Raw genomic sequence first — 24,449 nt, 5'->3', positions numbered from 1 at the left:
GGGGGATCCAGGTGTGGGTTGAGAAGGTTCTGTGTGGGGCAAGCTGGGTGTGGCTGGCTTAGTGGGGGATCCAGGTGCAGGGGGGATCTGGATGCACAGGGGCTTGTTGCGGGGGGTTCTGGGTGCAACAGTAATGGGACTCAGCGGGGGGGGGGTCTGGGTGTGGGGAGGGGGGGATAGAGCTCGGCAGGGGGGTCTGGGTATGGAGGGGTCCAGATGCTTGGGGAGTGGGGCTTGGTGGGGATCTGGTTGTGGGTGGCTCGTTGGGCTGGTCCAGGTGCAGAGGGAGTGGGGTTCATTGGGGGTTGGGGTGCAGGAGGGAGGGGTGAGGCTAGGAGGGAGGGTCTGGGTATGATGGGGGTCTGGATGCACGGGGATTGGACGGATGGGGGAGCAGCTCCCCATACAGTGATCCTTCCCCCTGCAGCTGAGGAAGTGATGGGTGCAGTTTGCAGAGCTTCCTGCAGCCTGGGGAGAAATCTTGGGGTGGGTCTGACCCAGACCAGATGCTGTGCAGGAGAAGAGGAAGTCCTGTCTTCCCCAGCCCAGCCGGGACTAGCAGCTGAGCCTGGCACAGGGTAGGAGCCACCACTTGGGTCTTCCCCAGTCCTGCCCCCTTTCCTACAGTGACTTACCTCTCTGCTGGCTGCCCTGGGCACCCAAAACATACTGCTGGGGAAGGTCGCATGACTGCTCTTGTGGCTTCCCTTTGCTTTCCCATCAGAAAGTCATTTTTTTGCGGGGAAGTAAAGAAGTCTGCAGGGGGATATAAATTCTGTGTATGCACAGCAGTGCCAAATTCCCCCAAGAGTAATTTTCATGATGGGTTTTACAAAGTATTTATAAAAATTTGCCAACCCCCAGAAGATCCCTCAGATCACAGGAGGGAGGCACAGAGTTATCTTTTTCATTCCTACTGTTTAAGGGTGAGTCTAATAGAAGCCATAAGTGAACTACTTACTAGAGGTTGACTTATTTTGTAAGGATGGCATTGGGCATCACAGACTTTTCCATGTATGAACTAGTGGTTGGATAATTCTTAAGAACAGTCTAACATTTATTTTTCTCTCTCCCTAGTACTGGAGATTGACTTCTCAGAGCTGGCTCTGGAGGAAATCATTGGCATAGGAGGCTTTGGAAAAGTCTATCGAGCTGTTTGGGAAGGAGATGAGGTTGCTGTCAAGGCAGCTCGTTATGACCCTGATGAGGACATCAGCCAGACCATTGAGAATGTCCGCCAAGAGGCCAAGCTCTTTGCTATGTTAAAGCATCCCAACATCATTGCCCTCAGGGGAGTGTGTCTGAAGGAACCTACCCTCTGCCTGATCATGGAGTTTGCCCGTGGTGGGTCGCTAAATAGGGTGCTGTCAGGTAAAAGGATCGCCCCAGACATACTAGTGAACTGGGCAGTCCAGATTGCCAGGGGAATGAATTACCTGCATGACGAAGCGATTGTTCCTATTATCCACCGTGACCTCAAGTCCAGCAACAGTAAGTACTATGCCTTGTGTAGCCAGGGTTGGGATTGGGTTTTGAAAGGAAGTGGTAAGGAAGGAGGAATATTGCTAATTTAAATCCTGTGTTGTGAACCACTGTATCTTGTAGAGCAATCTGTTGGGGATAAGAAAACTGAGTGTTGCAAGGAAGCTAAGTTCTCAGCAACATGGTGGTAAGCATCTTATAAACAAAGACTTAGAGCAAGTGTTAATTTCACAGTGTCAGTCGTGTGTACTTTGCAGAGGTAACCAAGTTGCTTGCATGCACTAAAGGACAATATTTCCCCAACAGGAAACATATTTGTACAGTGAGCTAATATACATACTTGCTTACAAACAACTAATACTCCTGAGATCTCAAAAGAAGTTGAATTGAGTCACTTCAGCATATATCAGTATGTAGGAAAGTACCACTGAACTTAAAATGCAAATTTGCATTATCCTTCAGTAGAATAATGAGACTAGGTAAACCTGAGGTAAATGTAAGTAATACTTAATATTAGGAACGTAAGAATTGCCCTACTGGATCAGGCCAGTGGTCCAGTTGTGGTTGAGTATGCTGTTTCTAACAGTGGCCAGCACCAGATGCTGAAGACGAAAAAAATACAAGAAACCTCACATTTGGCAGGTGTGGAATGATCTACTCTCAACCTAATCCCTTATAATTAGAGATTTAGATTAAGATCTGAAGCATAATGTTGCTTTCAAATTTGTTAGCATTAACTGTTAACTTTAGATAGCCTCATCCCTGTAAATGTCCAATCCCTTTTTGAGTCTTAAGTTTTTAGCCTCAGGGAAATTCTGTGACTGCGAGTTTCGTAGTTGAATTATGAGTTGTATGGAAAAAGTGTTTAGTCTTTGTTACATTTTTAATTAATTGAATGTCCTTCTGGTCTTGTGTTTCAAGACAAGGAGCACAGAAGCTCTCAACCAACTTTCTCTGTAACATACTGCTGTCATTGTTCCTTTTATTCATCTCTTTTCTAAAGTAAATAATCCCAATTTTTAAATTTTTCCCAGAATCCTAAAAATTTTCATTTCCCTTCTGTGTTGTGGATGTGTTAAAGGCATGTTAGTAAATGCTTTGAAGTGAAGAGTTGACCAGAGTAGGTCCTAGCTCTGATGCTGACCTATTCTTGAATTTTTGTGCCTATTTTCTGCATCTGTAAGAAAACACTTATTTGCCTATTTCATAAGGAGGCTGTGAGACTTCATTCATTAACACTTACAGAACATTTTGAATTATTCAGTGAAAGGTACCATAAAGCATAAAACTCATTTTTAAAACTCCTTTTGTCTGCATACACCTCTACCTTGATATAACGCTGTCCTCGGGAGCCAAAAAATCTTACCGCGTTATAGGTGAAACCGCGTTATCTTGAACTTGCTTTGATCCACCGGAGTGCGCAGCGCCCCCCCCCCCCCCCCCCCCCCCCGCGGAGCACCACTTTACCGCATTATATCCGAATTCGTGTTATATCGGGTCGCGTTATATCGAGGTAGCGGTGTATTTCGTTTTGAATTTGTTGAGTCTAAAAATTTAGAGTATTGCAAGCTGCATGATAAGTTAAGTTCCTCAGCCAAGCACGGAGTTCTGGTTGGGATAGAGAAGCAAAATGTTATAGCTTATCTGTACCGTCCGTGCTGTGAAGAGCAACAGTAAATGTTGGCAAAGTAAATTAGTGGCGCTTGCTCCACTGCAGATGGAGTCAGACTGAGACGCTAGATAACTTTTCAAAAATCCCACCCAACCCGATTTGGGAAGAAACAATACATTAAGTATTAGGGGAAGGGGGGGAAATGAGTGAGTTCCTGGATGAGGTTAAGGCAAAGTGAATATGAAAATTCTTTTTCAAGTCCAGAGGCCTCTCTTGTTGAGAGGGGAAAGGCTGAGAATTTATTGCACCACATGCTGTGCCACTTAAGCCTGCCCAGCAGCACTCCATCAAGGACTGTGAGTTAAAGATGCTATCAGAAAAAAAATACAGGAACATTGGAAGGGGGAAAGTTTCTGCTCTAACCCAGCAAGATCTGCAGAAAGCAGCAGGATAGTAAACAAACTAAATGCCAAGGTTGGTAGCTGAGGAAGGGGTGTTAGATTATCTATAATAAGATTCCATTATTTTATCTCCCACATTTTGCAAATATGGAAACAATCTAATTGGTACTACAACTATGGACTCAGCGTAGTACAGATGCTGTTCAGAGATGCTTGATTGTTTAGTTTTTTTAAAGTTTATCTATCAAACTATATAATTGCAATGAGTGACCTTGTTTTTATTGTCTTATGTACACTCTCTTCTGGCTGTATCTATGAAATACTTAAATTCCCAGATTATATTGGCATTGAGGACACAAATCAAGTTGGAAACTTTATTTTCCTGTGATGCATGGTGTATGACCTTCGGATCCTCAGAGCTTACTAAGAGTTCGTGTTTGAATGTATACTCTGTAGATATTAACAAACAAGTTTGGAAAAAAATTATGGAATATTTTTGAGGGACTGAATGGTTTAATTGGCAGGCACTGGAGAAGCTGTGTTTTTTAGAGTAGAATCCTATTTCTATATCTTCCAAAGGTTTTGAAAATAATGGGCTTGGACTTCTTCTTTGGGAAGATGTCACAGGTTGGTTGACCCTCTAAGGAGTATTGGGCCCACCCTTGCCTGTGACAGATCAGCTACCCTCCTAGCTGATTCTGATAGGGCCATCTGATAATTAGCCTAACTAAGAAGGGGTCATGGGCTGCCTACAAAAGAGCTGTAAGAGCTCAGTTGGGAAAGGAAACTGCAGAAGGGCAGTTGGCTCCTATGGTAGCTCCTGTAGAAGGGTAACTCCCAGATAGATAGATCGTCTGGAGGAGAATTGAGCAGGGTTGCAGGAGGGAGGCTGGCTCCTGTGATTGGTCCTGGAAGAAGGGAAACTGCTAGAGGGGGAAAGCCTTGAGTCAGCACTCTGTAAGAGAGGAGGAAAGAATTGAGAGCTCAGGAGGGATAGAAAATGCTTTTGTTTATGTTGTATTTGGACTGTTGTCAAATTTGTTTCTGGTGCCTTGCTGGATGATACTGAGAGACACTTCTACCTGGGAGAGTTTCCTGCGGGGGAGACTGAGGCAGAGTGAATAGTGCCACAGTGGGTCACAAGGAGTAACTGTAGAGGGGAAATCCTGCCACAGTTTGGTGGAAACTGGGCAGTGATCTAGCCCCTGTGGAAGGGAGCAAAGTAGGACAGCAACACTGTCACAGGAGATCATTCCATCTTGTAGGGGGGAACACAGCTGAATTGTCCCTTTTAAAGGTTCCATGATTTCTGTTCTTGAAGATATTGGTAGTTGAGATGCAGCCTACAAAATAGATTCTATACTTTCTTTCCTTAAATGAAAAGGGAAGCGAGTAAGGGTGCCTGTAGCTCCTTGTACATCTTAGCTCAGGCATCTCTCCCACTTTTTTTTTCCTCTTTCCATCCTCTTATCACTTCCTGAAACGTGATGCCCATGGAGATGCATGTGGTGAGGAATAAGAAGAACAGTGTCTTAAAGCTTTTAGGTTTGGGGTAATTATCTAAACCTGGAGCAGAAAATCTCCATCCTTGGGAGCTCTGAGGATCTGAGATGAGTGGTTTGGTTGCTTTGCGGAGAGTGTCAGAAAACAAATGTAATCCTTAAAGATAGCTGACCCTGCACCCATGACTTTTGAGAGGTGTGTGCTGTACTTTATGGTGCATAATGATATTTTGCTGCCAAGTGACTTCCAATTGTACTGCAATGGACAGACTTGGAATCTGTTAGGCAAGCTTTCTAATGGTTCCTTCAATGGGATGTATAATCCCAATTATGTGACTGGGTAAGTACAGCAGCTGTTTTGGGATTTATCCCCCGCACAATGCCTTTATTTATTTATTTTTAAAGGAGAAAAGTGGAGAAAGGTGTGTGTGTGTGTGTGTGTTTTTCCCCCCCCCCCCCCGGTATGTGATTAATATGGTCCCTTTGTATTGCATAGTGTTTGAGAGGCTCAGAATTTATCCAGCCTAAGGAATTAAACAAATTAGCCAAGACTTTCAGATACTGAGCAGTCACCATCTCTTATTTCTACCCCTTTTGTGTTTCTAGTGGAATAAAGAAATTAACATGGCTGCTCTTGTTTACTTCTCTACTTGTGCATCAGCCTTAGAGATGGCAGCACAGGAATAATGCGAGTTAACTGATGCTGCAGGGAGCCAGCCAGCAAGTGATACTTGCACTCTCTTGGTTGGTTCAGTAAAACATGATTATTTTTGCAATATATTGTGGGATTACTTTTCAGATATTACTAATCCAAGATCTTAAAAGCACTTTACAAAAGTCAGTCTCTATTTTACAAAAAGTGAAACTGAAGTGCAGGGTGATTAAGTGACATGGTCAAGGTGATGTTGTGTGGTAAGGGCAGAGCTGAGAATAATACCCAGGAGTTCTGACTCCAATCTTGTGTCTTGAATCTAAAAGATAATGCTCTCTAAGTGAGCAATTTTTGGTGTATTGTGTAGAGTCTGAAATATCCATATTGATACTTCAAAGCTGCCGCTTTCTAATGACTTCCCATCATTGCCATGCTTTTGGCTCCCCATTCTATAAAACTGTGAAACACAGCTCCTTTCCAAAAACTCCCAAATACAACTAACTTCAGCATGAATCTGAACAGCTGACCCAGCAATTCATAATATTAATTGATTTAAAAAAAATAGGTGCAGAGCATTTAACCTTTACTTCCAGGTAAGTATCTTAAATCCAGCTCAAGGGTAATAGTGACTGAAAATTGTTACTATTTCATAGTTCTCTATGAAATGGTGGCCTCAATTAATTTTCTAGGTATAGCATAGCCCAGTTACAACTGGCCCTCTTCCTGACAGTCTCATCAGAGGGGAAAAACTGAATGGACATCAAACCACTGCCTTTCTCTCCCCTCTTCCCGCCCCCAACCGCCACAATCCCAGAGTTGGATCCATTCAGGGCAAGATTATGGTGCACTGGCAGGGCAGCATGGAAGTCTGCATTGTGTGTGTGTGTGTGTGTGTGTGTGTGTGTGTGTGTGTGTGTAAACCGCTGACTATCTCCCGGGCTTTCAATCTGGCATCTTCCATCAGAATTGAACTGGGTCACCAACACTACTTTCTTTAAAAAGGTAATATTTCTATATAAGGAGAGAGAGGCTGTTTTATGAGGTAATCGGAGTTATTTGCTCTTGGGCATAGAGATTGGTGCCCCCCAACAACAGGAAGGTGAGAGATGGGAGCATTGTCACTTTCTAGCTAATAAATTGGCATGATAATTTTACACACATACATGCAGGTTCAGTGGGGAGTGCAGGGAGCACTAGTCCTGTATTTTTTAAGATCATAAAGGTGAGTAAGAATATATACTTCTGGAGAGCTGTGACCAACTTGAGGAATATTGTAGACTCACCTTTTGAGGTTCTGTCCTTTGTCAGTTTGCCAGGCTTTGTGGATACATTGTACAATGCTGCTAGAAATATACAGGATGTGGTGGGCTCTCTACTCCTGCATTATTTTCTGCCAAAAAGAAGTCTTTCACTTACTGCCCATTCATCAGTCACAACGTGGGTTATTGGTCCTGAGGAGTTATTTCCCTGTCTGCATGCAATGATATGCTAGTGCTAACTTTTTTATTTTTGCTACTGATGTATTGGAAAATCCATTCGTTAAGACATTCAAGAGAGTGGGAAAGTTTTCAGTTCAGGCCTTTTCCTTGGTTCTTTGTTTTTCTTAACTTGTCTAAATTAGTGGCACTTTTTTTTCTTAATGAGATTATACAGATATTTGTTTTCAATTATACAACTTTGAAGGCAGTTGTTACTCTAATTCTGCGATCTAAGGGGGGGCTGTTACTTTCCTTTTGAAAAGTTTTTTGGTTCAATATTTTAATATATTATCTTATACAAACTCTAAGTCACATGCTCAAAATGCAGAGACCATATGGAGTATGTGATACCCATGAGAACAGTCTGAGTAAAACAACCAAATATTAATAAGACAATACTGAGCAAACAGAGGTTCTTATTTCTTTGGGCAGAAATAGAATTACCTACTGGAAGAGTGAAAATTCCGTTCATATTTAAACAAGGTTGTATTTTTAAACCTAGTTAATAACTGATTGCTGCAGGGTCTGAGATTCTGCTGTATAATAACTGTTGATAGATTATGACTTAATGATAACTGGTGTGTAGCGAGACCAGGTGAGAGATAGATATATTGATTGGGGTGGTGGATCTAGGTGATTCACTCTACCACCTCTTCTGTATTACAGGGCTTCCTATTGGTTCTCTTTATTGGGTGTGCTTGTGGTATGAAAGGGAGGAGACAGAGTAACCTTTAAGGGGGGAACTGACTGTGCATTGTGGCAGGAAGCGTTTTACCTTCTAGAACCCTCATTTGTTTCCTGGTAATAGGTAGGATCAACTCTGTGCACTCCCATCAGGTTGCTGCCTCTCCTGCCTTGGGATCTGAGTGTGTGGTGTGTGTGTGTGTTGTTTTTTTTTTGTAATTGTAGCACATAGTCAGGTGGTGGTGCTAATAGTACTGTCAACTGTAGTTTGGTGTCCATCATGGATCTGTGAGCCTCTCTGTAGCAACTGTTTAGAAGCATGGAGTTAGTTCCATTTTCTGTTTAATATCTAAATCTAACTTTGACTTGAATATTAACTTCTGGGGTAGTGCACTTATATTCATAGCTAGGGCCCTATGAAATTCATGGTCCATTTTGGTCAATTTCATGGTCATGGGATTTTAAAAATCATAAATTTCATGATTTCAACTATTTAAATCTGAAATTTCATGGTGGTGTAACTGTAGGGGTCAGGACTCAAAAGGAGTTGTGGGGAGGTTGCAAGGTTATTGTAGGGGGAGTTGCAGTATTACTACCCATACTTCTGTGCAGCTGCTGGTGGCGGCTCTGCCTTCTGTGCTGCTGACTGCAGAGCTGGGTCCTCAGTCAGCAGCCGCCACTTTCAGCAGCACAGAAGTAAAAGGCAGAAGCAGAGAGGTAAAAGTGGCATTGTATTCTATTGTCACCCTTAATTCTGCACTGCTGCTGGCAGGGTGCTGGCTTCAGAGCTGGGCGCCCAGCCAACAGCCACCGCTCTCCGGCCACCCAGCTCTGAAGGCAGCACAGAAGTAAGGGCGGCAATACCGCAACCCTCCTAAAATAACGTTGTGGACCCCCCCCCCGCAACTCCCTTTTGGGTCTGGATCCCCAATTTGAGAAACGCTGGTCTCCCCCTGTGAAATCTCTATAGTATAGAGTAAAAGCACACAAAAGACCAGATTTCACGGTCCATGACGTGTTTTTCATGGCCGTGTATTTGGTAGGGCCCTACTCATAGCTATGGGGATATACTGCCACCCACTTGCTGTGGTGAGGGAAGGGGGATGAGGAGAGAGATCTCATGCTGCATATAACTAAAAGAAAACTGCACAAAGTGGAAACGTGATTGCAAATGTAGCATCAAAATTATTCCATTTTACCATTATATTCCCAGCTGGAGGTGGCTCCTGCTGAAGCTTTGTCATAATATTATAAATATATATAGACACTATTATAATAGGCCTAAACTTTCAAAAAGTCTTAATGGACCTAATTAACAAAATGCCATTCATGTGATTCCTACCTGATAGACAGTTTTTACTCCCATAACATTGCTGATGTTTCTTGGTTTTGCTGTCTTGATTCCAGGAAGTCCCTTTATCCCCAAACTTCCAAGTTGATGTGATTTGAGGAAGAATTGAGCTGGCTTCTAGACTTAATTATTTCCCATAGAGCACTTAAATGATTATAAAGTGCAGGCTAATTCAAGCCTAAAAAAGAAAGGTGCTTTAAACCAAGCAATTGGCAGGAATTGAATCTCAATCCACAAAGGAGAAACTCCACTTTTTTTCCAGGGTTCTCTTTTTCACAAACATTCAAGATGTTTTTCCACTAAAACAAAGAGACTTACTTCACCCTAGCTGAGTGAAATGTATCAATTCTAAATATATCATGGCTCTGGAGGCCTAAACGTCCCCTTTCCCCATTAAGTATTAGCTCTTTAGTGTTACCGTACAGTTCAGCTTAAACTCCAGGAAGCTGTGCTGTCACATCCATCACATGCTCCAGACTGATAGAATGGGACAGCTGGTGAGCTTTGCTGGACACTCACATGTCTGATAATTAAAATGCTTTTGCTTCCACGATCTAGGCAGATATGTTCCCCCTTTTAATATAGCTGAAGTTGGATAGGGTTGGGGTGGGAGAATATCTGCTTGTTAGCAGAATCAGAATTCACATTGTGGTTTTTCTTTCCAAATTGTGGAATTTCAAGGGTGGTCAGTGAAGTCCTTGCTACAGAATCTTTTAAAGTGCTTAACTTGTGGGGCTAAATTCACACCTGGTGTAAGAAGACACAGTCCCACTGAAACTAGTGGCAAAGTATCCAGCACAGCAGGTGGTGACAGGGCCTATAATGATGTAATGAGGGAGAGTATGCATATAGTATGTAGGGAAACCCAAACCTAATCTATATGCAAGTCTGTTACTTACTTCATGTACAGTAGTTGGAAGAATTTCTTTCCTAAATGCAGGGTCACCAAGAACAAATTGCTCAAGGAAGTGATTCAGTCATTCATGAAGCAGAATTATGTAGGCTGAGTACTTGAAAATTGGAGAAGGGATGAAGTTTTTCAGTAAACCAGTGCAATGCAATAAAAACTTATTTTGGATGCAATCTTTCAAACTATTATCTCTCAAAACTGAGTTTCATACTCAAGACATTATGCTACATGAAACTTAGAAAACACTGGTATAAACAGCTGGCAAGCTCATCCCCCACCACCTCCATTAAATACTTATTGCTTTTTGTCTCTTTAGCAATGTTGTAGACTTCTTACTTAGCTTTCAGGATCTGTATATTTCAGACAGTGTAGCATGGAGAGAGATTAATTCTCGGCATTCATCATGAATGTCTGGGATGACTTCTGCACCCCCTCATCTGAGCTGCAATATGCTTTTATAGAATTGTTTTTGTTTGGATGAGGGATTATGGGAGAATTGCAGTAGAACTTAGCAAGATTCTTCCTCTCCCCTGCAAATTGTTTTTTCACTTGACCCAGCAGCTCTTTCCCCATCAGTGAAAACCGTTATACCATTTTCTATGGCCCACAAGTATGGTGCTATGGTTAATACTTGTAGTTTCCATAGCACCTATCTAAGTACCTTAAAAACACTTTACAAACATTGAATTATACTTAACAATAACTTGGTGAGGAAAGATATTTTTGTTGGGGAAACAAGAATAGAGCGTTCTAATAGGTTGCCCAGGATTGCCCCGAGCTTGTTGGAGAGCTGCAAAGACAGCTAAGTCTTCTGACTCCCAGTGCCATGTCTTAACCTCAGGATTATTCTTATTTCCTCTAAATCAGGGGTCTCAAAGTCCCGGCCCGCAGGCCATCTGTGGCCCGCGGAGGAGAGACGCATGCAGCCATGCTGCCAGCAATGGCTGGGGGAGAGGGACAGAGATACCATCATTAGTTGCCAGGCAGAGTCAGCCATGGAGGCAGTGTCACTTTTTTCCACAATAAATATAAACAAATCAAAATACTGAACACAACTATCTGATGTACACCTTGCTGCAATCCTGAAGGTTTCAGCTGCTCAGTCACTGAGGCAAAACATCAACAAACTGACAGAACTGAAGTGTTGCCAGGTTTCTGGCAAACACTAAAAACTCTCTGGCAGGTGAAGAATTGTATAAGTTGTATGAGAGTTTTATTATTTCTAAGAAATTCGAAATAAAAAATACAATATAAATGTTTTCTTTTCTGAACACCATCTTCAGTGACATTATTGGCCCGCTGGGAGGATTTGAGATCTGGCACTGGCCCTTAGGTAAATTGAGTTTGAGACCCCTGCTCTAAATGGTCACTGATCAAATGCAATGAACTAAGCTTGTACTGGCTTGTAAGTGTCTCAGTACTTGAAAAGCTGGCTAGAATAACTAGGCCAAGTCTTTCAGTGTAGGGAAATGAAAGCCTTGTCCACATAGCTTTGTCACAAATGTAGAAAAGATGAGAAGAAATCTAGAATATAATGAAGGGAACCTGAAACTTACAACATATGAGTGCAGTGCTCATTTAATGCATCTTTTAGCCAAAGACTAAAGTACAACTCCACAAATACAGGAAAATGTTGAAATCGCAAAAATACTTCTGTAACAATCACTTTGCATCAGCTTCACTGAAGAGGGGAGGAGGATCCATACTAATTTTTCCAAGATGTATATGGAATTCAAGGGTTGACTATCTTGAGCTATTTATTAAGAACTGGCATATTCTGATGACAATTGGTGCAGAACATCCTGACAGAATAGAAGGAACTATCACAGTCAAAGTAGTCAACATTGGACTAAAGAGAAATGTAGAAGATAAGTTTCAGTATACAGCATATTTTCATAGCCTTGGATGAACTGCAGAAAGATTGCTGCTGTATTGCTGATGCTACTGAATTTGGAGAGAACTTCAAGAGTCGTTGAAGAAATACCCAACAAAGTTAAATTGCAGTCACTGAGGACACAGATGGATCAAGCACTTACTCCACCTAATTCTCTTGCCAGTATTCTCAACCCCAAGTTCCAGGGTAGATGTCTATCTGCCAAAGAAGATGCTGCTGCGAGGACATAGGCATCTAATAATCCCCCATCAGTCTTGTCAACCATAATAAATTTCAGGGCTGGAAGTGAACCGTTCAGGCAATACATGTTTGCTGAACGTGTCTTAAAGTCACACTGTTGAACTGGTGGAAATCACTAGTTAAGCACCTGGAACCAGAATCTATTGAAGTGCTAAATCAGCTTTTGACAGCAGTAGCCTCATCTACAGGCACAGAATATTTTTCCTTTGGTCTAATTAGTTCAAAGTTGAGAAATCTATTTGAGTTGAAAAAGCAGGACAACTTTTTTTTGTCTTCCAGTCTGTAAGGAGGGAGGGGATGAGATCTTCTATTGTAAAAGTTTGAAGGTCAGCTAAAGTAACTTGGGGGAGACTCTCATTTTCAGGAGATTTAGGTGATTAGGAACTTAACCTCCAGTCACTTTCACATAGGTATATTTGATAAATTTATATATACAAAACATTGACGGTTGTTTTATTTAATAAAAATACATTTTATATGCTGTTTAAATTCCAGTTACCCTCCTATGCAGCTTGACCCAAATCATGAACAAAAAGTTACTTCTCTAGTAAATAGTGATATATCATTCACTATTTTCTAATATACTAAAGGTGTTACAATTAATAAGAATCTGAAAATATTAAGCTATATAAAGCTTAAATAAAGGTGTATATACATAGTGTACCCTTTTAGGCCTGGTCTACACTACATGGTTAAGTTGACATAAGCTGCTTTGGATCAACCTAGCTGTGGAAGTGTCTTGACTTAATTTTGGCTCCTGCTAAAGTAAGTGCCTCTCCAAACCGATTTAGTAACACCACCTTCCTGAGCGGCTTAGAGTCATGGTCGATATAATGAAATTGACAGTGTCTGTGTAGATGTTGCATTGCTTACGTTGACTGTTCCTGGCCTCCAGGAGCTGTCCCACAGTGCCTCACACTGACAATGCAGTCAATACAAGCGCTCCTGGAGAGGATGCGTACCACTGACACAAGGAGCCAAGTGTGCACACAAGTGATTTAATAACTGCGGTGGCTGTATGCTGACATAATCTAGGTCGACATAGTTTTGTAATGTAGACATGGCCTTACATTTGGAAGTTTTTTTCCTTGCTGTGCTGCAGATAACAGCTCTGCGGCCATCTCCTACTCTTCAGCATCTATTGGACTTCATATTGATTCCTTTAAGAAAGAGGGTTCTTTTAAGCTATGCATATCCATAAAAATGTCTGAGGCAGCATAGTCTAAAGGCTAGGAGTGATGATTGGATTCTGACTCCAGCAGTGATTTGTTTTGGGCAAGTAACTTAACCCCTATTTCCTTATCTCTAAAATGGTAGTAATACAATAATTAGACACTTAGCCCCAGTCCTGTACAGTGCTTTGAGTTCCTAATATGGAAGGTGCTATGTAAATTCTAACTGTTTCCTGTGCCCATAGCATAGTCATATCTCACAAGTGTTTGAAGACCAGCTTCTTCAAGCTCATGCCTGTTGGACTAATTTTCATGTACTTGCCAGCAGTTAACACACAGCGAATTGAATACACTTTTGTCAGGGGTAGGGATTAGGAGCCCATCCCATAGCCCCAGAAACATTGGCAGCAACCCAGAAGGGAATGCTAAAAGAGGAAAACTATTATTCTTTGCTTTCCTGTACCTTGCAATTTCCCATCCTTTTTAGTGCATTCCCTCTGCTGACATCACAGTGCGCACTGGGCCGTTATTTGATGCTTGCTAGCTAGTCCCAGATGAATGCAGGTTTGAATTGCATTAGCAACTAGGTTTCCGGTCCTCATGTGCCAGATTCATTTAGCAACATCATGCATAGGCTGATGAGATGTAGTGAAGTGTAAGCTGGAGGGTGCTAGAAACTAGCTGTCTTGCAGGATTTTCTGCCATCTCTAGCCTGCTTGTGAGAGAATGTACATTCCAGGAAGAGAGGATAGGGAGCACTGATCTAGCTGCTGGCATAAAGGTGTGGAGGAGTTGCTAAGCTCAAAATACAGTGAGCTTAGTGGGATAGGTGTAGAAACTGCTTAGGGGAGCCAAGGGCTTGTGTTTTTAAAATAGTGCTCAAATGGTACAGGAACCAAAGGCTAACACTGTCAGTGACAAACATTTCTGAGGTTTATCCTGAATGAGAACATTCTGAAAAGATTTAAGGGATGAACTAAAACAGGAGAGAAAACACATTTATCTGAGGGTATGTCTACACTACGAGAGTAGTTCGATTTTACTTAAATTGAATATGTGGAATCGATATTACAAAGTCGAACGTGTGTATCCACACTAAGGACAGTAATTCGACTTAGTGAGTCCACACTAACGGGGTAAGCGTCGACATTGGAAGCGGTGCACTGTGGGCAGCTATCCCACAGTTCCCGCAGTCCCCGCTGCCCATTGGAATTCTGGGTCGAGCCCCTAATGCCTTCTGGGGGAAAAAAATGTGTCGAGGGTGGTTTTGGGTAACTGTCGTCATCCAACCGTCACTCCCGCCCTCTCTCCCTGAAAGCGCCGGCGGGAAATCAGTTCGCGCACTTTTCTGGTCAGTGACAGCGCGGACGCCACAGCACTGCGAGCATGGAGCCCGCTGCGACCATCACTGCAGTTATGGCCGTTGTCAACACCTCGCACCTTATCATCCACCTTTCCCAGAGGCAGATGCTGAGAAATCGGGCGAGGAGGCTACGGCAGCGCAGTGAGGACCTGAAGTCTGAGAGTGGCACAGACCTATCACAAAGCACAGGACCCCGCGCCGAGGACATCATGGTGGCAATGGGTCATGTTGCTGTTGTGGAATGGCGATTCTGGGCCCGGGAAACAAGCACGGACTGGTGGGACCGCATAGTGCTGCAGGTCCGGGATGAATCACAGTGGCTGCGAAACTTTCGCATGCGGAAGGGAACTTTCCTGGAACTTTGTGAGTTGCTGTCCCCTGCCCTGAAGCGCAAGGACACCCGGATGCGAGCAGCCCTGACTGTCCAGAAGCGAGTGGCCATAGCCCTCTGGAAGCTTGCAACGCCAGACAGCTACCGGTCAGTCGCGAACCACTTTGGCGTGGGCAAATCTACCGTGGGGGTTGTTGTGATGCAAGTAGCCAACGCAATCGTTGAGCTACTGCTCTCAAAGGTAGTGACCCTGGGAAACGTGGAGGTCGTCATAGATGGCTTTGCCGCGATGGGATTCCCAAACTGCGGTGGGGCTATAGATGGAACTCACATCCCTATCCTGGGACCGGACCACCAGGCCAGCCAGTACATTAACCGAAAGGGCTACTTTTCAATGGTGCTGCAAGCACTGGTGGACCATAGGGGACGTTTTACCAACATCAACGTCGGATGGCCGGGCAAGGTTCATGACGCTCGTGTTTTCAGGAACTCTGGTCTGTTTAGACGGCTGCAGGAAGGTATTTACTTCCCGGACCACAAAATAACTGTTGGGGATGTGGAGATGCCTATAGTGATCCTCGGGGACCCAGCCTACCCGCTAATGCCCTGGCTCATGAAGCCCTATACAGGCGCCCTGGACAGTGAAAAAGAACTCTTCAACTACCGTCTGAGCAAATGCAGAATGGTGGTGGAGTGCGCTTTTGGACGTCTCGAGGGGAGATGGAGAAGCTTACTGAGCAGGGTAACCTGTGACTATTAAGTTTGTTTACAGAGAAGCTGAACCTGCCCCCGTTTCTTTACCCGGTTAATGTTCACTATCCTCTCCAGTTACATACCCCGTTCACCCCGTTCCCCCCCTTCCAACACACGTTTAAAAATAAAATCACTTGAAATTTGTTAATGAACACCGTTTTCTTTATTACTGTTTTCGCAGTAAAGTGTTGAGCCTGGGACGCAGACTGTGGTGGGGAGCGGGTGTAGTGTAGTGATGCCAAGGACGCTTCTAAACTTGAGGAATGACAGGCCCTGCACTGGTGGACTGGTTGTTTCAACGGAGCCTGCCACCCCTCCTGTTCGGGACTCTGTGTGTGGGGGCTATGTGACTTTGTGACAGGGGGAGGACGGTTACAGATCCCCTGCTGCGTGGCTCTGTGATCCAGGATAAGGACCGCTGCATAAGATCTCTAACCGCCCTCCCCCGCCACAAAGTCACATAGCCCCCTCCCCCGCCCCAGAACATGAAAACCACCTCCCAGACTGACCAGGGTAACTAGTGACTGCAATGTGTGTGTGCCCTGCTGCTGAACCTGCCCCCATGTCTGTACCCTGGTAAAGGTCACTGTCCTGTCCAATTACCAACCCCCTTTCCCCCCTTCAAACAGACTCTCCTCTAAAAGAACATGATGGAAACAGTAATTAACAGAAACGTATTTTTTATTAGCAACTACACATGAAACTGGGGGATGAAACTGGGACGGGGGCTTGGGTGAGGCGGGAAGGAAAGGACTTATCAAATTTTGGGGAATGACAGCCTTCTGCTCCTTGAGCAGTCTGCAGGGGTGGAGTGAGAGTTTTCACGGACTCTGCCGCCCCTCCTTCTTGGGACTTTGGGTGAGGGGGGTATGGGACTTTGTGGTGGGGGAGGGCAGTTAGAGAGAGACTGCAGCGGGGCTCTGTCCTTCTGCATCCGGTCCTGCAGAACATCCACAAGGTGCCGGAGCGTGTTCGTTTGCTCCCTCATTAGTCCAAGCAGCGTTTGAGTCGCCTGCTGGTCTTCCTGCCGCCACCTCTCCTCCCGTTCAATGTGTGATCGGTGGATTTGGGACAAGTTCTCCCTCCACTGGGTCTGCTGGGCTACCTGGGCTCGGGAGCAGACCATAAGTTCCGAGAACATGTCCTCCCGTGTCCTCTTCTTCCTATGCCTAATCTGCACTAGCCTCTGGGAGTGTGATGCCAGGGTAGGTCGGGAGACAGTCGCAGCTGTGGGATGGGAAAAAGGGAGTGAATTCCTCAGAAAGATAAATTTAGCTGTGAACAAAGAACATAGTCTTTATCTGTGAACAAGACCATGCACAGCACCTATCACATGCGCACTCAAGACAAGGTCGAATTTTCGGCCTTCGCATTCAGTGCCTGGGGTCTTGCAGTGCAGATCAGACAAGCGGGGCAGGACAGCGGAATTTGGGTAGCAGGCTGACATGGTAAGCCGTAGACTTGTGGCTGCTTAAAACTTTAATAATAGCACTGGCCTCCTTTCACGTTCAAAGCAATGCCAATCCCTGCTGCCAGTAATCCGGCAAGCATGAACTCTGCCCCTGTCCCACCCCCTTGCGGCTGTCCCAGGGAAAGATCCCTGTATGCTGCCCCTCTCCCGCCTCCACCGCGTGGCTGTAAACCGCCGGTTTCAGTTCTGTAAAGGAACAGGCAAGCAGTCCCAATACTAACATTCCCCTACCTAATTCAAAGCAGGTCACCATGAGCGACATCACTCTGATGAGGATTTCAGAGACCGAGAAAGAAAGGATGCTTCGGGAAAGCCTGCAAAGACCAGGGCCGTATGCCGCCATGCTCTGCAAGGCAATGATCCCCAAGTACTTGCTTGTCTCATGGCGCGGAAACGTTTCCTACCACGGAGGACCCAATAAGGTCGCTCTCCCCAGGAACCTGATGCAAAGGCTTTCCAATTACCTCCAGGAGAGCTTCGTGGAGATGTCCCAGGAGGATTTCTGCTCTATCCCCGGACATATAGACCGGATTTTACTGTAGCTGCACTGGCAGGGACTAAACAGTAGAGCGCTTAGGGCAAACCAATCATGCTAAACCGGACATTGTTAGATTTTTTTTCAGTAGTTGCACTGCCAAGGACTGAAACGTTAAGCGCCTAGGGCAAAGTAATCATGAAAAACCCATTGTTAATATTGTTAATATTCCTGTTCTGTTAAAAATAAATGTTTACATGTTTAAAACACTTACCGACTGATCCCTCCACTGATTCTGTGTCCGGGTTAACGCCTGGGGGCGGTTGGTAGGGGATCTCTGTAAGGGTGATGAAGAGATCCTGGCTGTCGGGGAAATCAGCGTTGTAAGCGCTGTCGACCTGCCTCGTCCTCCTCATCTCCTTCCTCATCTTCCCCGTCCGCTAACATGTCCGAGGAACCGGCCGTCGACAATATCCCATCCTCAGAGTCCACGGTCACTGGTGGGGTAGTGGTGGCGGCCGCACCTAGGATGGAATGCAGTGCCTCGTAGAAATGGGATGTGTGGAGCTGGGATCCGGAGCGTCCGTTTGCCTCTTTGGTCTTCTGGTAGCCTTGTCTCAGCTCCTTGATTTTCACGCGGCACTGCCTTGCATCCCGGCTGTATCCTCTCTCTGCCATGGCTTTTGAGATCTTCTCGTAGATCTTTGCATTCCGTTTTTTCGATCGCAGCTCGGAAAGCACGGACTCATCGCCCCACACAGCGATCAGATCCAAGACTTCCCGATCAGTCCATGCTGGGGCCCTCTTTCTATTCTGAGATTGCATGGCCATCTCTGCTGGAGAGCTCTGCATCGTTGCCAGTGCTGCTGAGCTCGCCACGATGTCGAAACAGGAATTGAGATTCAAACTGCCCAGACAGGAAAAGGAATTCAAATTTTCCCGGGGCTTTTCCTGTGTGGCTGGTCAGAGCATCTGAGCTCGGACTGCTGTCCAGAGCGTCAACAGAGTGGTGCACTGTGGGATAGCTCCCGGAGCTATTAGCGTCGATTTCCATCCACACCTAGCCTAATTCGACATGGCCATGTCGAATTTAGCGCTACTCCCCTCGTTGGGGAGGAGTACAGAAGTCGAATTTAAGAGACCTCTATGTCGCACTAAATAGCTTCGTTGTGTGGACGGGTGCAGAATTAATTTGATGTAACGCTGCTAAATTCGACATAAACTCCTAGTGTAGACCAGGCCTGAGTATCTGATCCAGACCTCTTTTACAGGGCTGGCTGGCTTACTTTCTCAACTCTTACCAGCCCTGACTTGTGCTGCAGCATCACATTTCCCCTTGTTTTACACATCTCCCCACTGTGGTCTATTTCCCCTGTTCCCACAAGTGTTGCTGCATTATAGGAATCTCCATTTTTCCAATCTCTTTCCCTCACCAGCTCAGGCTTGCACTGCTGGTGTTCACATATGTTTCTGTGTTTTACTTTTCCTGTTCTTTTTCTCTTCCCTCTTTCCTCTCCTCTCCTCCTCTTTTCCCTTTAGAAATGTACCATCCTGAAACACAAGCCATTTAATTAAAACAGCTTTTGTCAATTAAATATTCTCATTCCTGAAAGAAAGCCCAAACACTTCTTGAATGGGTTGTGGAAAGCTGGACTGCCTTCTACTAGTGGGCATCTATGGGAAATTAGGGTTAAGGAAATTAAGGAGATAAGAGGTCAAGGAGTAAAAGGCCTATATTAAAACATTCTCTAGTAATAGCCTCAGAAAGATTTATAAGCTCTGATTTAATAAAATAACGAATACTTCTTGAGAAAGTCTGGGAAATTAAACACTGAACCCTGGCATTGGTGATGGCAGTGTGGTATGGGTGCAATTCCTAGCTGGCTACTTCCCTCTGGAAAGGGGCTATTTTGCTCTCAGGTGACAGATGGCATCTGATAGGGTTAGTGTTCTGTGAAGTGTTGCAGATCTTTAATGGTTAGTAAATTTAGCAGTAGTGTGATGTACTCAGAAACAGAGTGACCCTGGGTGAAAACAAGGGTGCTTACAATTGGATTAGCTGTTTTGATAAGGTGCTTTGTCAGTCAGCTTTTCCACCTCAAACTCAGAAAATATAATTTAGTCTTCAGTTATTTTATAGTGCACTATGAATTAATTCAGAGCTGCCAACTCTAAAGCCACTAGAAGGAGCTGAACCCACCAAAACGGGGAGGTGCTGCCATGACAGGCAGTTAGTACTGTATTTTGTGGGATGGAAACTGCACGTGAGGATGGGGAAGATGCTAATGACAAGGGGCTTCACTCTGAATAATCAATTTGGGATGCTCCCTTCTTTCCTCACTCTCTTTGCAAGAGGTTATGCACAGCTTTCAGCACAGACGAGGCAAGGGGCTGCTTGAGGCCCCATTCGGGATTGTTGCTCACAGAAAGATTCAGTGTCTTCCTTAAGCAGTGGGACCAGAAAAAGAGGCAGCACTTCACCAGGTTTTGCTGCCTTCTAGCGTTGCTCTGGCAATCAGATGAGGAACAGTTTTCCACCTTTCTGCTGGCCTCTTCCTTCTCACTGGCAGTAGGTCAGTGTGGTTTGAACCCTTTCCTGCTGTGCCCCTTTCCTTGCCTGGTCAAGGCAGTGAGATGTTGTGAAGTGGAAATGCAATTTTCTATCTGATCTTCCCCTCCAAAGACTTTTGACTTTGCAAGTGATGAGGCTGGCCTTGTGACTGATGGTAGAAAGTCTGCCTCATGCTTCTAGCTGGTGTTTTAAATTCCCAGTGGTGATGGCTGAAAGATCAGGTTTCCAGCTCCAGTGGAGGAGTATGAAGAGGATATAGGAGCAAAGAAAAGTGGTTTTGTCCTTTAAAAGCCTGTTTCTTCTCCCTGCACTTGGCCTAATAATTTTCCTTTTGAGACTTCCCTGCTATTACAGCTGTTGAGGTCTTTTTCCACTTCCTGTTATCCCCCATGCACCAAACCTACTCTGAACACACCCAACATCCAATAAACCTTTATGCATAGTGGCTGGTGGGGGGGGGGGAGGGAAGGGAGTCTCTCCTTCCCCACCACTCTCCATATGGAACAGCCACACTTCCAAGTCTGGAGGCCTCCTGCTCTGTCCTAGGATGCCTGTACCACCTTGAGTAGTTGGTAAGGCCTGAATGGCTATACCCAAATTGAAGCATCACTGTGTTCAAGCTCAAAGTGTTACCAGTGTTTCTGATCCATAAACAACTTGTAAGTACTCTGCATTGCAATTCAGAGCATGATGGGAAGGAGACTGGAAGGCCAAGAAAAGAGGGAAACCTTTCTAAAGCTACCAGTTAATAGGGGATGATGAAGAGCAGGTATTACTTCCTTCTCAGTCTGCAGCAGATGTAACACTTTCCAAAGCAGAATACACATATTGCCACCTGTTCCTCTGCATTCACTCCTGTACATGTATAACCCATCCAGTGTCTGTTTAGTTATTTATAATGGCCTGCATTACCATAGTAACAGAGTGCCTCATGCACAACTCATTGCTCTTCGGCTGCCACTAACACACACACACACACACACACACACACACACACCACAATTATTGTAGACATAAGGATATTCCGAAACCAAATTCTTATTGTGGTAATCTTATTCCTTGCTTATCAACATAGCTGTGAAAGAGTGTTATAATTGCAAGGGTTAAACACAGTTTGGAAATTATTAGTGAAGGCTGTTGGTGAACGTGCTCCTTAACAACTTTGTAAACTTTGTACTATTGAAAATGGAACTCAGTCCTTCTATATTTCTTATATTGCTATTTTATGTATACTAGAGTATAAATTTCATAGATTATACTTCAGTGAATGTTACAATTTCTACCCCATCAGTCTCACAATGCCTTCTTACATTTGAACAATCTTCCACACCATGAACATCATTATTTTCTTATGTTGTGTACATCTGCAATCTGACAGCATTAAGGGCCTGCTTTCTGAAAAAGTAAGCATGGAGTTGTACATATAAATGTATGCACAGTTGTGTAAATTTACATTCATACAAAAGTCCAAGTATGGCTATAATTGACCAGTTGTGCATGTGAGTATCTAGTATTTACAATCAGAGTAATTGGCTGCAAACTGCAAAAATGATGTTGCTTAATTGCTGAGAACTAGGCCTTCTGCCGTAATTGGTTTTTTTTTGTTTTTGTTTTTTGGGTTTTTTTTTTTTTTTTTGCATTAATTTATTTTAAGGTTATCACATACAGTTTGAATTAGTTCAAATAGTAAGGTGAATGGGATGTGAAGCAATGACTTCCAACCTCCAGCCGCTATTGTGGGCCTTGACATAACTTTCTGCACAGCTCAGGTAACAGTATCGTCACGTTGGCTTCCATTGTGGTAACTTCCCTTGGAATGGCAAAAATTATTAACTTACACTTTAAAAAAAAAATAGTTTAAAATTTGCAGGATAGTGAGAGGATCTGGCAAAAATTGAACAATTAAACTCTTCAAACAATTTACTTCCATTATTTTTACCTGTTCCTAAATTAATGGGATTTTCTATTTGGAAGATTGTTTTGTGTGGCAAATACTTACTTGCAATCTTCCTTGTGTATCAGTAACTTGAAACCTGGTCATACAGAAAGAATGTGCACTGTGGTGATAGTGCTGGAGATTTTCTGATGTCCAAGCTGGCTATTCCTGCAGACCTTATTTCCACCCATACCATTCCACTTGCTTTAATGGGTTTGGAAGAATGTTATCCTGCATTATCTTGGAAGGCAGAAGGTGAAAAGCAAAAGTTGTCAAACTGAGTCCGCTACTTCTAAAGTGGAAGTTTTCAAATGCTCTGTGCAAAGTATCTATTCATCAGCTCAAAACCCTATACTCAAACTGTACAGAAGATCTTTTAGGTTTTCTGGGTAAAGAGGTATTAACTCTAAATCAGTTATTGAGTCTGTAAGGCCCAGAGCTGTGCTCTGTGTGGCCCTGTACACTGTTGAGTGCCCTCAGCTCCTGTTGACTTCACTGGGAGTTCAGTTCTTGGCACCTGGCAGGATCAGGCCCTTAAATAAGGAAGTCTAAATTCAGTGGGAATTTTCTTGGTGTGATCAATATGGGTAAGAAAAGGTGGAATTGGAATTACCTTTTTAAATAACCAGGGATGACTGATATTTTGTCAATAGAAAATTAACAATTTATTGTTTGGACAACTTGGACAACTGTTACTTCCTACCACCATTTAGCTTGGTGTAACTTGGACAACTGTTACTTCCTACCACCATTTAGCATTGACTCACTAACACTGAACCAGGATATGTTTGTAATAGTTGATGTTTCCATTTGTCCCCAAACCTCAAAGCACTCTACGCCCGTCTTTCTGTTTTTATAGATGGAAGGCTAAGATCCCTAGAAGCTAAGCAAGTTGATCAGGGACATACAGGAAATTTTTGACAGAACCACTATTTCCTGACTCCCCATCCTGTGCTCCAGCTGTGCTTGCTTGATTTTTTTTTTTTAATTATTTTTGGATTGTATAATGACAGAATGAGAATCAAGAGCCAAGAACCAGTTTTTCTCCTGTTCCTTTTTGGTAGTCAATATTTGTGTGCTGGTAAGCTACAGGAATGTTATGTGTAGAATGTAGAGTTGGGCAGCAAAATTCTCTGAGGACTACATCTCCACTCCAGGCCCTCAGTTCCTTTGTGCTGTCTGAACTGTGCAGGTGCCAGTCCCACAGAGCCACTGTGCTTGCTCCATCCCAGGGATAAGAAGGACTTTGCCTGACTCAAACTCAGAGGTGATGAGCTGGACCAGGGTCTGGGGGGGATGGGGAGGGCAGGGAATAGTTTGGGACAAAGAGCTGGTGGGGGGGGGGGATGAAATTGAAGACCCAGGGGGAGGAAACTGAAGGTAATGAGTGTGAGGAGGGGAGGTAGACTGTGACTGGGATGAGGAGCCTGGCAGGCTGGAGACTGGGACTGCCTTGGTGTGGAGTTTGTGAATAGGACAAGGAGATGGGAATTGTGGGGTGGCAGACAAGGAGATGGGTGAAAGGGGACAGGGACTGATGGTGTCAGGCTTTCAGGGAACATGAGCAAAAGGATCATGTCACTGGAACACCCTCCTTCAGAACCCGGAACAGAACTCAAGATCCCAGTGTCTCTCTATTCCTTTACTGTCAGCAGATAGCTGTGAAACCCACTATTAAAGCATTGTTGTCCTCCTTTATTGGCTGACTCACAGAGGATGACAAACCTACTATCAAATACTCTGTTCAAGTGGGAAAGAGATGGGGTGTGGATAGAAAGATTTGAACTCTGCTCATGATCTATGTGGGTGTCCATATATTTCACATGATGAAATTTTCTGGGAGCTTTTCATTTTGCTTTTATAAAAACCTAACAAATTACATCCAAAAAATCTTACTCTGTGACCTTAATGTTCTTTTCATTTATTTTTATTTGTAATTAATATTTAATCCACTTCACCACCCATATTTGCATGTCTACAGTTTATCTTTTCCACGGCACGGGGAAGGGGAAGGGAAGTGGTATTGTCTGTATGCACAGGAATAGATTTTTGCATAGAGCAGGTTGGAGCAGGCTAGCAGTGATTGATGACTAACAAGCTAACACACTAGATGTTCCTGCTGAATCAGCTCTCCTTGTGTGCAGTGTGGTTGAAGACCAGGCCCTGCATC

General features: G+C 44.1%; 1 protein-coding gene across 1 annotated transcript in view; it reads left to right on the top strand.

Annotated features, from left to right (window-relative positions):
• Window positions 1–24,449, top strand: part of MAP3K9 (mitogen-activated protein kinase kinase kinase 9) — a 70,385-nt gene that overhangs the window by 7,774 nt on the left and 38,162 nt on the right. Inside the window, exon 2 of the mRNA XM_024218808.2 lies at window positions 1,078–1,491. Within this exon, the coding sequence (XP_024074576.2) occupies window positions 1,078–1,491 (414 nt within the window). The remainder of the gene's footprint in view (window positions 1–1,077; window positions 1,492–24,449) is intronic.

This window comes from Terrapene carolina, unplaced genomic scaffold, assembly GCF_002925995.2.
Source record: "Terrapene carolina triunguis isolate 2854851 unplaced genomic scaffold, T_m_triunguis-2.0 Scaffold96, whole genome shotgun sequence".
Classification (NCBI taxonomy): domain Eukaryota; kingdom Metazoa; phylum Chordata; order Testudines; family Emydidae; genus Terrapene; species Terrapene triunguis.
The sequence above is the reverse complement of the archived record's forward strand: the minus strand, read 5'-3'. Positions and strand labels throughout refer to the sequence as shown.